General features: G+C 41.4%; 1 protein-coding gene across 3 annotated transcripts in view; it reads left to right on the forward strand.

The window, feature by feature from the left end:
- Positions 1-15,180, forward strand: part of kcnab1a (potassium voltage-gated channel subfamily A regulatory beta subunit 1a) — a 160,986-nt gene that overhangs the window by 124,575 nt on the left and 21,231 nt on the right. For all 3 annotated transcript variants that reach the window (XM_050033359.1, XM_050033350.1, XM_050033367.1), the window contains exons 3-4: positions 2,198-2,235; positions 14,008-14,087. In XM_050033359.1, the coding sequence (XP_049889316.1) occupies positions 2,198-2,235; positions 14,008-14,087 (118 nt within the window). The remainder of the gene's footprint in view (positions 1-2,197; positions 2,236-14,007; positions 14,088-15,180) is intronic.

Here is a 15,180-nt window from a genome sequence, read left to right on the forward strand (position 1 = left end):
AGAAGACTAACTTTACACATAGGCTATGTTAAAACAACATCATACCTGTGCCCACTCACTGTCATGATCTCCCTAGCTTCAAGACCCGCATCTGACAGCTTCTGTATGGCAGTCGCCCTGAGGCTGTGATTGGTGTAGATAGCTGTTGTCCCCGCCTCTTTACACATCTTCGGCAGCATCTGTGCGAGTGAGTATATTCCCAGCGGAGCTTTAGTGTACCAGATATTGTCTGTGTGAGCTGCTGTCATCCTGGGCTTCAGATAAAGGGCATTTACATCTGGTGGAAGTTTGTTTAAATACTTTTCCAGTTGCAACACAACTGCTGACCTAACTGACACTAACCGTCAGTTTTGATTTGATTGTTGATTGCAATCAGCTGTGAGGCGGAGTGATACATACACAGTGAAATAACTGTGATGTAGTACTCCAATATCATCACGGTTTTACTGTCTCTTGACCAATCAGATTGCAGGGCCGGAACTAACTGTTGTATAATAAAAAATAATTACAGCTTGTTCCGATGAAGTTTGACAACAGACGACTTAAGAACAATAACATAAGAAGTTCATATAATTAGCTAATTTGATGATTTAATTACCAATAATACTGACCTATACAAAATGTTCTTCAGAAAATTGATGTCCGCTCACTGCTGAAAAGTTGCAGTTGAAGCATTTGAAATAGATAAAATGCTAAAGCAGTTGAAGTTGTAGTTGAGGTGGCAGTCACGCAGGCTGATTGGCAGATATATTGTTATCAGATTTTTTATGTCCGTTTGTCTGTATGTCTCTCCTTCCAGTTCTCATGAACATGATATGTTGACAATACTGTGAGGGAATTTCTTTAAATTTGGCACAAACATCCACTTGGACTCAATGATGAACTGATGGTCAAAGTTTAAGGTCACTGTGACCTTGCGTCTGTCTCATTCTCGAGAACGTGATACCTCGGGAGGGCTTTGAGGGAGTTTCCTAAAATTTGGCACAAACGTCCACCTGAACCTAAGATTGAACTGATTAGAATTTGGTGGTCAAAAGTCAAAGGTCACTGTGACCTCACAAAACAGGTATTTGGCCATAACTCAAGAATTCATATGCATAATAACATTTTATATCCAGAGGTCGAAGGTAAACGTCACTGTGACGTCATGATATTCTGCATAAAGCACATTTACTGAATTGGTGACACTAAACCTGGGTGTCCACCTTGAAACTGAGCTGATTGAATAGATCTTCTATGCTGCCAAGAGGAAGATGTAAGTATCCATGTTTTGGCAGACATGAATGTAAACTGTAAGTGCAACGTGTTTGTGGAGGCATACAACCAGGAGGTGGTAATGTTAGTTTAAACTCTCAAATATCGATATTTGGCCTTATAATTCCAGTATTGTCAGGCTGTAGTATACCGTAACAATAAAGTGTGATATACTGTCGCCACAATAACATGAACAGTTCATAAAATATACAAATATTTAGTAACATAATTAGTTTTCCTGTGGTGAACAATGAACTTGGTCTTCCCCTGCCAAATTTCAAACACACTGCAGCACCGTCTGCCTCATATCTTGTCAGGCAGCCCAGATTTTCTTAAACTCCCAGGACACCTATAAGCCGTGCAGCATTTAAACGTTTGCCCCAGACATTTCTCTGATGTAAAAAGGTGTTCCTCCCTCTCTCTCTCTCGCTGTCTGTCTGGGACAGTTTTAGATAGCTCAGACTGTTTTGACATAATCTGAATGGGAAAGGTTTTCTGCCACAACAAAGCTACATGATTCAGAGACGGAGGGTGCCGAGGATTTAGTGTCTCCTCTGCTTGCGGTGGCTCAGCCTTTTGTCTGGCTTATCGGCATTGTTTGCAGGGCAATCAGGAGCATGTAGTCAGATGTACACACATGCACACGCTCATTATACACGCACGCACGCACGCACGCACGCACACACACAGTCTCCCAAATAAGCATGACGGTCACAAACACAGTCACCAGTGAAGACAGAAAGTGCTAACAGGCGCTCACTCAAGGTGATCGCTCAGTATTGAGCTGCAGCTCTGATCAGGACATGTTTTCCTCTCGGGAACTTGACAGCCTTCCTCGTCTGGTGACACAGCCCAGAGATTAGCAGTGTTTACTCCAGGATGTCAAACAAGCACACATGCAGAGATGTTTTCTAACGGTGAAATGTCTGTTTCTTCCCTGCAGGTACATGGGTGACATTTGGGGGACAGATAACAGACGAGGTATGAAACATTTTTCCTTTATCTTGTATGTTTATTTCATCTCAATGGACTCTGTATTGACTGATTGACTGTACTGTATACGTGGTAGTAATCGGTATTGAATGTGTTGTATATAAACACGATACTGATTGCTCAATGTACTATGCTTAAAACACTTAGGTAGATGTTTGATACTGAACAGTGATACTGACTAAGTTTAAACACATAGCAATAGTCTCAAGGTGTCTCCACTACATTAAAACTTGTTTTGTGGTATTTCAAGATTTTTTCTCGATGTTTCCCCTCATTTTTCCTAATTTCTGGCATTTTTGCTATGGTTTATTTTGATTTGATTTGATTTATTTTGAACATTTAAAAAAAAAAAGATGAAATAGAATAAATTGTAGAGAGAAACTCTAAAAAACAGAGACAAGCAATAAATCATGAACAGACTGACAATGAAAAACATAAATTAACATTTCATGCCCGAAAAAGGAGTAGGAAGAAGCAACATGCTTGTCTAGCCCTACCCCAAATCCCAAATATACTAATCCATCATTAATCACACTATTACATAAATACACTCTCAGCCACACATTTACACTGCACCTCTTAATACCTGATAACCAATATTACCCCCCTGTTTTAAACAAATACAAAAATACAAATTGAGAACTACAGTATCACCCTGAGTGAGCTTCACATTCCCTCTAATCATTTCTGTACCTCGTGAAGACACTGCCTTTGTACCTCGTTTTAAACCGTCTGATATCTTGACTTTGTTTCATTTCTTCACCCAGTGCGTTCCACAAAAACTGAAATGGACATACGAAATAGGTGGATGGAAATGCACCCACTGATGAATAAATGACTGAAAATGGCGCTCCAGAAACCTCACACTAACGACCATTTATACCAGAAAATGTTCAAAATGGAATGACCTTCGAAAATGGAGCCTACAGGTCCTCAAAAGTTGGCTGAACATTTGGGGAGCATTGTCCAACCATAGCCAGATTCAGTCAGATTTTTGTGCCTCTTTAGTTCTTTGTATGCAAACTATAAAATTAACTTTGAATCAGCGCGATGACTTGTTCAGCGTTTTAGCCACGTTCTCCAGTCGTCCGTCTCACACTCCTATTTTAATGAATGTATACACAGCTGTACACAGTTAACCTTGATCAGACCATTGGCTGACAAACGTCCAATACCTACAGGCTCAATTATCCTACAGCTCAGTTTTTTTTATTGCTCCCTCATGCTATAATGAAGGCTTTTTATAAATGCTTTAAAAAGACACAACCTTCACAAAGACTTTAGGTCTAATGATTCAGAATTTTTGCACTGACTCAAACATGACGATACATGTGACAGGAAAAGGGCATGCTGAGGGTCGCCGCATCATGTGTACGTGTTCGTACTTATATCCTCTTTACACTCATGTTGCTGAACTCTAACATGCTCTGATGTTGCTGCTGGGGTCTTGGCCTTGGCCATCACACACACAGAGACACACATATGCACACACTAAATGTGACACTTAGGGGGAAGAGGACAAAACTCACCACAGGGGACACAGTAAGCTTATGTAACAGTATTATTTTTCTTACTTTGAGGCTTAGTGCCATCGACTCACATGGTTCGCTCGAAGCTTAGCGCCCCATTTCTCTCCATTATTGTGAGTGTCCCCAGTTCAATGTCACTGGTATCACTCAGACACAAGTTAACAGGCTTTGGCTTCAACAGCTGAGGTTCATACAGTAAAGGCTGGTTGGTTTTAATAAAATCTGTTTTAAATTTTACTTTCAGAGACACACAGCAGTGTGTTACTGCCATTAAACACAACCACGAGAAGAAGCCAGTGCTGCAGACAGGAGGTCTCTGTGGATTCAGTGGCGCGACCACACAATAGCCACAGTATCATCATCACCCACAGAGTTGGTGGGTTAAAAAGTCCTCCGCTGTCCTGATTGCCCCCGTTCAATGTCATTGTTATCAAAAGTGCTCTAAATATACTACATGTCCTCAGTAGAGTTCAGTGTCCCTGTCCTCATTAAGAAATGCAAAACAACTCTGGCACACAAACACACTTACTACATATAATCTGTGTCAGTGCTGCTCAAATATGCACTTAGTTGTGCACATGCTCCAACACTGACTTATACACAAGATCTCATTTTTTCCCTTAGTTAATTAGTGTCTTTTCTCATGAGGCATAATTTATAGAAAGCTTATGAATTGGAACCTATAGATGGAGTAATGATAGCCAGAAAGACCCTTAGGATTGGCAGTTGGACCTCTTATCTTAAAGCTGCAGTAGGTAGAAAGCCTGAAAACGGTTATTTTTGAGTCTCATCTGAGTTAGGTTTCGTTCGTCTCCGCCCTGTTTGAGTCTCATCTGAGTTAGGTTTCGTTCGTCTCCGCCCTGAGCCCCTCCTACCAGACGAGCACGTGAGTATTTTATCCTACTTGGTTCTATTTCTCCCTCTCTGCGAGCCTCGGCTCTCCCTCACCGCGCAGCAGCCCGCCCCGCACATACCCCCGAGGCTCGGCTCTCCCTCTCCGCGGAGAGCCCTCGGCTCCGCTCCCACGGCCGACCCTCGCGCCCTCCGGCCGGGCCCGGCCCCACCTCACCCTTCCCCTCCCTCCGGGGCTCCGGGGAACCGAGTTCTGTCTTCCTTTTTTTGGGTTGTTTAGCCGTGTAGGCAGTTGTAGCCAATGCTGGAATAGCTATTTTACCTGGTGCACTGTTCGCCATTGCCGCTTGCTCTCCCCTTCTGCCGGCGGCACGGGAACGCGCATATGCAGTAGAACAGCTAATAGGAACGCAGTGGTCTGAGCTGACCTTTGATTGGTTGATGCACATCGGCATGATACTGATTCTTTAGAGGCTGAACACAGAGCCATGGTGAGGTGCAGAAACCTGTTGTTTGTCTCAGGCCACTTGATTTACATTATGCTTAGAGGATATTATAAAATTTTTACTCAATTATACCAAAACAATGTTGCCTACTGGAGCTTTAAGGTCATAAGACAAGATTAATACAAATTTCATGTCTCTGTGATGCGTATAATGGAGTTGTAGCAAGGCGGTGATTGGCTTAGCTTAGCATGACTGTAAACTGGGGGAATAAACTAGCCTGGTTCTCTTTATAGTTGAAAAATACTCCTACCACCATCTCAAGAGCTCATTTATTTATTTACCACGTCATATCTGTACGCACACAGAAATGTTAAAAATTAGAAGTGTGATGTTAAGAGGAGTTGCATGCTGCACCTTGGCAAACAGCGGCTGGGTGCAGCAACTGTTTGGAGTCTAGACATCACCGTGAGGTTGCCAGACAACCACAGCAGATTCCAGGAATTGTCTGCATCCAATGTGTGATATTTAGACGTGATCGTCTGTGGATTTTAATATGAACGGAGCAAGTCCAGCTGTTTCCACATACATCCAGTGTTTATACGAGGAAGCAAAACAGTGAATAAGCATGTTAATTAGTTCCCAAAATGCAGAGCTATTCCTGCATTCATGTGGTGTCGGAAGAATTGGAAAAATTTGTTCTCCCACTGAGGAATTCACATGAACACCCCCCTTAATTCAGAATAACAACTCGGAAAGTCGACGAAAGTTCAGCTACATGCCTCGCAGAGTTGATGTCATATTATGCAGGAACATGGTGGACAAAAGTAAATGTTTGTCATGAAGTCACATATTGCATATTCATTTTTGCTCAGGTGTAATTTATAATATGGTATTGGGTTGTAACTCTTGGTTGTCCACGTAGAGTGGTCTAGATTAGTTAGAAATGTATTTATTAACCCTGATATCAAGTCAGGTAAATCAGTATTTTAGTAGTTTTAGGGGATGCATTGGTGCAGCAACACGTCCGGGACAAAATCTCGCTGTAATGTGAAGCTTTAAACTGTCTTTGGAAAGCAACATGAATCTTCACTGGGACATTAAACACTCTGAGCAATAAAACATAATGTATATTACACATTACCACTTAAAAGCTCATGAACACATCGAAACTGCAAAAACGACTTCCCCACTTAGGTAATGGGACCATTCAAGGAGCGTATACTGCAGCATTTTCCTTAAACATGTAAAACTGAAGACTTGATAGCTTGTTAGAAAGTGAGCTAGTCACTAATGACAGCCCATGAGCTTCTCACTTATTATTAAGCTCATTAAAACATGTATATGCAGTATATATTATATAGGAAATATAGAAAAGATGTCCTTTACAAAGCCATTATTAACAGCTTCTAAGCCTCGTAGTGTGTCTCATCAAACTGCTGCTTAGTTTGTTTTACGGCAGTCTTTTGTGGGCTGTAAGTAACACACTCCCAGACAACGAGCTCACAAGAGTGATGGTGGGCTACAAGTTAACATTGCTTACTCATTCAAAAAGGCCAAAAGTGGATCCATAAATCATAAAGTGAATTTGAAGAAAGTGTGTCTTGTCGATTTTAACTTTGATGTCGGGAGTGTGGAGGGGAGGAGGCAGCACAGCCATAAAATCATCTCAAGGCTGTGTGGGTAGTATGTGGGAGGCCTTGATTCTGGGGCTGTGAGAGAGAGATCGTTTTTTCTCATCACGTCTCTTCTATGTATGGAAATCAAATATCTCCTGCACCTTTTGTGCCCCAGAAAAAAAAAAGAAAAAGAAACAAAGACAGGAGCCTGAAGCGTAGCCACCCATGTATTTCTGCAACTTAACAGTGACTCAGTGTTTTTCTGAAGGGTAGAAGTGCAACAGTGTATGTTTGTGTGTTGCAGACAGATTGTCTCTGCAGTTTGTCCTCCCTGTACAGAAAGCGCTGCAGCATTTGAAGGCCATTAGTCACATTTAGTTCATCCAAAATGGCCAGAAGTCAGAAATCTGTGTAAGCTGTGATGCTTTATCATCGACACAAACTTCCTGACCTTGTGAATGTCACTGAGCGCTCCATGACAGTGACTGACCTTTTACTGTCGTACGAGACTCGCTGTGAATGAGCAATCAGCAAAGGCCAAACAGTCACTCTTTAAAAACTGACTCTGTCACCCTCGTCTCGACTCTCTGTCTGCGACTATCTGCTCGTCTGTGTCTCTTCATCTTTGGCATGTTTCTCACCTTACCTGCAAAAACTTGATTACCCACTGTGTTTGTCCTTAAATTCTCTTTACATTTTGATTTGAATCATTCAGCACTTGCTTTCTTTTCCCTCCACATCCAACTTTTTTTTATCCTCCATCTATTTTCTTACCTCTGCAAAAAAATCTCTTAGTCCACCCTACCTTCACTTTACTGAAATCACCCCGCGGTGCCCCCAACAGTTGTGACAGAGATTGTTTGCTATAATGTGCACTCAGCACACAGCAGTCAGAGAAAGAACATGCTGTTCACTTTCTCTGTCATCCAAGTCTTTCTCTCTTTTACTGACCTCTTGCTTTCTTTAACCTCTCCATTATCCAGCTCTGTCTTTTCCTCTATTTGCCTTAATGGCAGTCCAGCGCTCAGAGGCTGAATGAGTCATTTTATAATGTGGCCACTGTTCTCTCTGTCCTTTATTTTTATGCCTCACTGTCCATTCAGCCTACTCTGAAAGCAGTCTAATAACAATGCACTTCTTGAATGTGAATGAATTTTGATATAGACTGGAGATAGTGCTGGTTATCCTGAGCTGAAAGTTAAAATATCATTCAGTCATCAGTCATCTTCAAGACTCCAGCATGTCCTCACCTGAAACAACAACACTGCTCATTTGTCAGTGCAACACAAAATATGTCCTCTTTTCCAAGTGGTTGTTCAAAGTATACTGTGCAGGATCGTTGTAAGAAGTAAAAGCCAACCCCTGATTCACCCTCATTTGGCATTTTGGTTGCTCCTTGCTCTGTTGTGTTTTTTCAGCTTGTCTCTTGTGTTGCCTGCTGCTTACGATATGGCACCTTGTTGCTACCTTTTTATAAAGTCCCGATCTCACCAAAGCACTGATGGTCATGCCCATAAACATCCTGAACACAGAAAATACTAAAAAACAGGAAGAGGGCAGAGCCTCTGCAGGAAATTACACCACCACACACTGAGAGTGGGTCTATACATCATCTTTTAGGAAGAGCCTACATAGTATTTACTGTTAAGTCTACAGTTGGTAACTTTTATGAAAATAACTTTGTGACACATTTGTGTCTCTATATTCTGAAAGAAGTAAGACACATGGTCTGAAAAAGATCATGTCCCTTCTCCTTTGTCTACTTCTTCTAATGGCGTTCACTGAATTGACCCTGACGTCCCAAAAACAACCAATCAGAGCTGAGAAGTCTCTAACACAGCTGTCCACAACTGTCACTCCAGGTAGCGCTGATCAAACATTAATCAAGACTGTTTAGCTGTAAAATCAGAAAGTTTGTGACCCAGCCACCATGTTGGAAGTAGTCAACCGAAGTACAGAGTACCTCCCACAGGCCAGACCGACTTTCTCATTTTAACAGTACACTAAAATATGTTTCTGAAAACATTTGAAGCCATGAAGTAAGAGAATCTTAATTCATATTTGATCGGCACTGTCTAGTTTGAGGGTGACTTAGAGTTGTCTTGCTTTGGTCTGAATCAGGGACTAATTCTGTTACAAAGTAGACCTAGAGTTGGTTCGTGTTCTCATGGCAGCATTTACAAGCGGACCAGATCAAATGCCTTGCGCGAGAAAGCTGCTCGATTGGTCAGAATTTCAGGAAGTAAACCAAACGTTGAAGAAGAGTACACTTGCAAGATAAATGTGACACTTTCTAATGTCACAATGGAGGGACAACTACGCAGGTTGATTTTAACGCTGCTCATCGTGGACTATATTGCTGTCATTGTTCATTTTAGTCAAACCATACAGTTTGAAAACGAGGCGCGGCTCCAACTAGAAAACAATGTTTTGATGCATTGGATGTGCTGAATGTGCATATTAAGGCAGTACAGGAGGAGGTGCACATTAATAATCCTCCAGGACTGTAACATGCTCATGTTTAACCCAAACAATGTGTCACGTGACTGCAGTTGGTTCGGCTCGAGGTCGGAACTCGTTCTCACCACAAACGAACCGCACTAGAGTTTGGTTGTTCGGTTGTCTCGGTCCAGTTGTTTTGGTGTGACTGCTGTGTTCACACCTGCCCAAACAAACTGCACTTAGATGGCAAACAAACTTGAGTTTGACTGAACCGAACCAAACTGGGCAGGTGTGAAATCACCCTTATACTGACATGATGTACAGATGCATCAGAGACTCCGATTGTTTTCATTCCCATGTGGTAAGGCCTTGAGATGCTTTACATGGCAATAAAGTATGCAGAGGGATAGGTTTATTTCCACAGATTATTTGTCTCATTTAGTGCTGTGTGAATATAGTGACAGTTTCAGCAAATATATGTATAAAAAAAGTTTTTTATTGTAAAAATTACCAACTAGTCAAGATCACCATTAGAGTTAAAAGAAACCAGTGTATACTGCTAATAGAATCAAATTCCTCCTTTGCTACTAACTGTAAAGATACTTTGTTATGATAAGTTTGATAAGTTCAAAACTAATAGGAGCTTCTTCTGTAATAATGTTTTTAATTCACTGTTCAAATCCATTTCTTTTGATTTCTCATCCTTTTATTCTTTTATTGGCTATCTTTTTATTATTTTTATTATCACCGGTCGAAATTTTATCTCTTTTATCTCATAATTTGTCTTTGTTCCATTGCATTGATCTATATTACATAGTTATAGTACATAATTTTATTGTCCTGTACTTTTATTGAGTCCATTAAAGGACTGTCCCTACAGACACTAATTAAATAAAGTTTATTATCATTGTATCATTATCACACATGGGCTTGGACTGCTGCCCATTCTGTGCTGGTTGCAGAGAGACGGTTGAGGCAGAATCTCAGAGGAGAGATTATCTAATTCTTCTAGAAACAACACCTCCGCTGTCTGCCACCACTGAAACAGCAACACACACACACGTCCACTGACTGCGCATGCACTTGCAGGCATGTACACAGCGGGAGACAAACAGATTTCATGCACACAAACACACGAGCACCACATGCACAAACACACCCTTCTGTCCGCACTCGTTCACAAAACTCAACTGATGCGCACACATAACTCCACAGGGAGACGATGGCAAATTCACTTAAACTCCCCATGTAATAAAACTCACCACAGGGAAATTGCATCTTGGTCTGATGATTTATGGTCGCCATGTCTCCGAAAATATGGAGGATATCTACACATATGCCACACTCTCATATAAAGCACGGGCACTTATTAACTGAAGAGGAATGAGTTGACACCATCGTACATCATGGAGTCAAATGATTTTCCACAGATAATTACACTGTGGTCCCACTTGCTCCGTAAAGTCTGTACTTCAACAGACTTACAGTACAAGCTCTGTTTGAGTGTGTGAGTTCAGGAACTTGAGTGTGCTGCTGCAGCGTACTCACACAGGACATACAGTGCTCTGCTCACTGCAGCATATACACATCTTCTGCAGCAGGGCACTGTTGTTAAGCCTTTGCTCTGCCATACCTGCTGCACTGCTGTTCATAAAGCATTTCATAAGTCCCACCTCCACCCCAGCATCCACTTGAGAGCTTTGAGGCTTGTGCTCCATCAAAGCTAGTTTATATGAGGTCTTATTGTGTTAAGTGTTTGTAGATGTTCAGAACGGCTGCACTTGATGGTGAGTGAAAAGCAGGCCATCGTAGAGAGAGGGGAGGCGCAATATTGTATAAATGCACTCAGTTGTTCACATGAGAAGTGACAGAAATAGCTGTGTTAAGAATAACAGAAAGCGATTGAGAGAGAAATTCAAACCCTGGCTGACTGTCTCACCTCCACACAGCTGACCAATCACAGCGACAAGTGGGTGTAAATGTTGTGTTGTTGGATTTGGAAAGTTATACAACCTCCCCTAACTAATTCAGGACCCAGTTACGTTAACAAAAATATTGCAGTGGTGAATATCTATTCTAAATGCACTCATAAGTCAGTATGGTCATCATTTTATTATGTGCTCTTTTTTTCTTTCCATTCCATTGCACACAGAATCTGAGTGTGAGAAACCACCTACTAGTAAAAATGGCAGTATATGGTCATATGGTTTTCACTAGTCTCGCCACCAGACAATCAGAGATCTCCGCCTTCTGATAGTCTGGGGACTCTCCTTTCTAAAGTGTGATTAACACACCGGAGAAAACGTCCGGCAACAAAGCAACACCTCTTGCATTTTTTAAAAGGACACGCCCTCCTGGAAATGTGCGCTCCCCCTTTTCTCGTCCGAGCTTGAAAATGGATGTCGAGAGATTTAACTCCGTTTTATCAAACGTGTGCTCAGTCCACAAGATTGTGGAAATGAAGGACTTACAGCGACTTCGTTTAAAACTTTTAACGCAGTCGGACTATGTTTACGAGCACAAGAGTTCAGCGAGCCACCGCAGGACCGCCCTGCGGATTTACTATTGGTTCTGCAATGTAGGGAGTTTTTTTAAACTCTGAAATTGTATCCGCCCATCTAAACACAAAATCAGGGAGAAAGACATCAGTCTTTAGTTAGACTAGACAGACTTGTGAGTCTAGGTCTTCACAGACCTTTTCCATCAAAAAACACGAGTTAATTTATATTTCATAATTGGTTAACTCATATCAATTCATAAAGTGATGCTTTAAAACTCTTTGCGTATATTTTGTATTGTATATTCCTATTTTCTGAAGTATTACCAGAAAACGGTATGTTCAAAACCTGATTGTTTCTTTAGAAAATCAAATTAGTACAGCATTTCAATCATTTTTATTATAGTACAAAGAATATTTATCAACATGTGCACATGAGAATGAAAATGAGAAAAGTCTTTGGCGATTAGACCCCATAGAGATGGTATGATTTGAGGAGGGTGATGAATCCATAGTCATCCTAGTAAAGCTGTGTTCCTTGGATTGGACGGGGGAACTGAACTGGTTAATCCAAAGTTGGAAAGGTGTGGAAGGAGGAAGTTTCTGAAGCTATTTGACTGTCTGATGTGCAGTTTTGACAAAGTTTACTAGAAACTTAAGTTCCTCCAGGGAAAAGTTACTAAAATCACTCCCAGTCCCTGTTGTGCTGACTTTGGTGTATCCTTGTGGGGACTTATAAGGTCAGAGCCCAGAAGTCAAATGTCAACTCTGTACATATTCTGCATTCACAAAATAATCCATCCCACATGAGCTGGTGCACTGAAACAGTGCTACATGCTGAATATACAGAGAACATTATTTATGTTCTCCTAGAGAAAACTACAGAAGACAACAAGCGTGCTTTCCAGAGACAGAAACTAACTGGGTGTTCAGCTGTGTTGAGATTGCACAACTGAAACTTTTCCAGCGTGCAAAGTGTGTAGGAGAGCCAGTGTGCAAACACAAATGGCCCTTTTCAGAGTCAGTGTTTCATTTGTGTTCTGGGCTACTGTAGCACAACATGTCCAACTCTGTGGAAGAGGACTCGCTCAGTTCGGACCAAAGATTCTCAACAAGACGAGTTGAAACAGGCAACTATTTGCAATGTGCCATTTTGCAACGTTCTAAAAAAACCTGCCGGTTCACACCAATGCAACTAGATGAGACAGTGTATCATCTCTATGCAACAGCTCTCTGTGCTTCTGCTCAGATTTCCAGCTTTTCAGGCTGATTTTGTGGCTGAATATAATTTGTAGCTTCTTAAAATATGAATGAGGATAGTGATAGTGACATACTGGCTACAGTTGTATTTGTAGTAGTGATGAAACAGCAAAGAACATAAAGAAAACAAGCATCAGATGGACTGTATTCATAATAAATACACCACAATAATATAAAGAACCAGCACCAATTAATCAGTAAATGAGAAGTACGTACAGCAAGCAGCAGCAGCGACCCACTGTCTGACACCGGCAGGCTGTGAGGATGGAAACAGAAGGCTCGGCAGGGACGAAGCACCTGCTGCAGCAAGCCAACACACCATCTGCGGTCATTTTGACTTGACCAGCAGACTTTGCTACAAGCTGACTGACTGTAGGAACAGGTGATGTGCTTTACGTTCTAAAACCAGCCACTGGCGATTTGACCAGGTGTTGCAGGTGACGCCATCAGCCGGCTTGAGTCGAGCTCACACCGGCCAGTTCACACTGTTCTGTAATGGTTTTGTCTCAACTGGAATTTGTTGTCTGAACTGGGCTTTAGATAACAAAAACGACACAGTTCTAATTTTCAGGTGATTATGAATTAATGAAAACACCACTTCTGCCAATAGATGTCCCTAAATCCTCCACACTGGACCTTTAAACGATTTTGTTTGATGAATTTCTTGATTGTGTGTTATTAGATTTGCTTGGCCGCTGTCTTCTGATCCTTAACTTGCCTCTTGTGGCTATTTGAGAGTTTGCACATGTATGTTGGTGTGATCTGTTATGTCGCAGTATTGATTGTCTTGCATATATGTAACAGAAGTAAACAATACCCTTGCTCTGAGGAAGGCCTCAGGCTGAAATGAAATTATATTCTGATACCACATGAAGCTGCACTGCTTTGATGGTGTGCCACCTTCCTCTACTTTGATAATGGTTTTGGTAAACCCTGGACACCGTAGCTGTGGAAACACATAAATATTTATTCTGAAGATACTGAAATGCCAGAATGCTACAGCTCTGTCATGAATGTGTCATTTGCAGGTGTCAAAAAGAGAGATTTTTAGCTCAATGACCTTTCTGTGTGCGCATGTGTGTGTGTGTGTTTGTGTTTGTGTCCTGACCTCTTGCCAGGTTGCAGAGCAGCTAATGACTATTGCCTACGAGAGTGGAGTCAACCTGTTCGACACAGCTGAGGTCTACGCAGGCGGCAGGTGGGTGCGGAAGAAAACCTCTCAGTTCATTCGCAGTTCAGTTGAGCTCATAACAACCTGATCATGTTTTGGTGTGATCAGGTGCAGACGTCTGGCCCTGCCGTGGCTCCGGGAGGAGTTTTTCATCATTTATATGTGTAGCCAGAAGGTTTCACACATACAGAGACTAATTTGTTCCACTCACTTAGCGAACTGATACATGACCAGCAGGTTTGGAGCAACATGCAATTTGCAATTATTCATGACCTTTGAAAAACATTTCCACTGGACATGCTTTATATTCGAGACAGGATGTGTAAAATGGACTAAAAGTAAATCACTGCTGTTAATGTGCGGCTGGAATTCTTATTATCACTGATATTGATGTTATTTTGGCTCGTTGCTTTCAGTAACCTGAGCCTGTGCCTTTGGATATAAATATATAAAATATGAACACTCAGGCAGAATCTTAGGTTAATCTTTGGGATTATAGGAATACTTTGGATTTTGTGTGAGAACACAGTGCATACAGCTCTGAAAAAAGGCTTGCGCTGTGATCTAATTAGCAGAATTACATATTTATTATTTATCATTTATTTACACTGTCTGATGTCTCAGTCTGACGCAAACGTGAGGAAAATACTGCTAAGTGCCTTTCCAGCTTGCGCTAGCTTTATCAGGGCAAGTGAGACGTTTTTCGTTACTGTGTCAGCATTCAACAAGTTTAAATTTGGTTAAAAAAAAATACATTTAAAAATTGGAGAGATTAAATGTCGTAAGTCCAGTGTCAGTAGGGTTTGATCTTTCTGCTGTTGAAACAAACCACAAGCACCACTAAGGAGTGTAGCTGTAGCATAATCTACCAGAATACATAAAACAAAAAACAATAATAAAGCACACATTCTGTCAAAAAAACTCTGTAACTAAAAGATGGCACTTGTGGTATAAAATGTTTTGAATGCACCATCTAACTTCCTATTTTTAGACAAAGTTGTTCTCAATCTTTCTAATGAACGCAACATTGTCTAGTTTGGTGACAATGAATTGCAGGTTTGATATTGTTTGTGTGTGTGTGTGTGTGTGTGTGTGTGTGTGTGTGGGGGGGGGGGGGGTT

This window comes from Epinephelus moara, chromosome 2 (genome assembly GCF_006386435.1).
Source record: "Epinephelus moara isolate mb chromosome 2, YSFRI_EMoa_1.0, whole genome shotgun sequence".
Lineage (NCBI taxonomy): Eukaryota > Metazoa > Chordata > Actinopteri > Perciformes > Serranidae > Epinephelus > Epinephelus moara.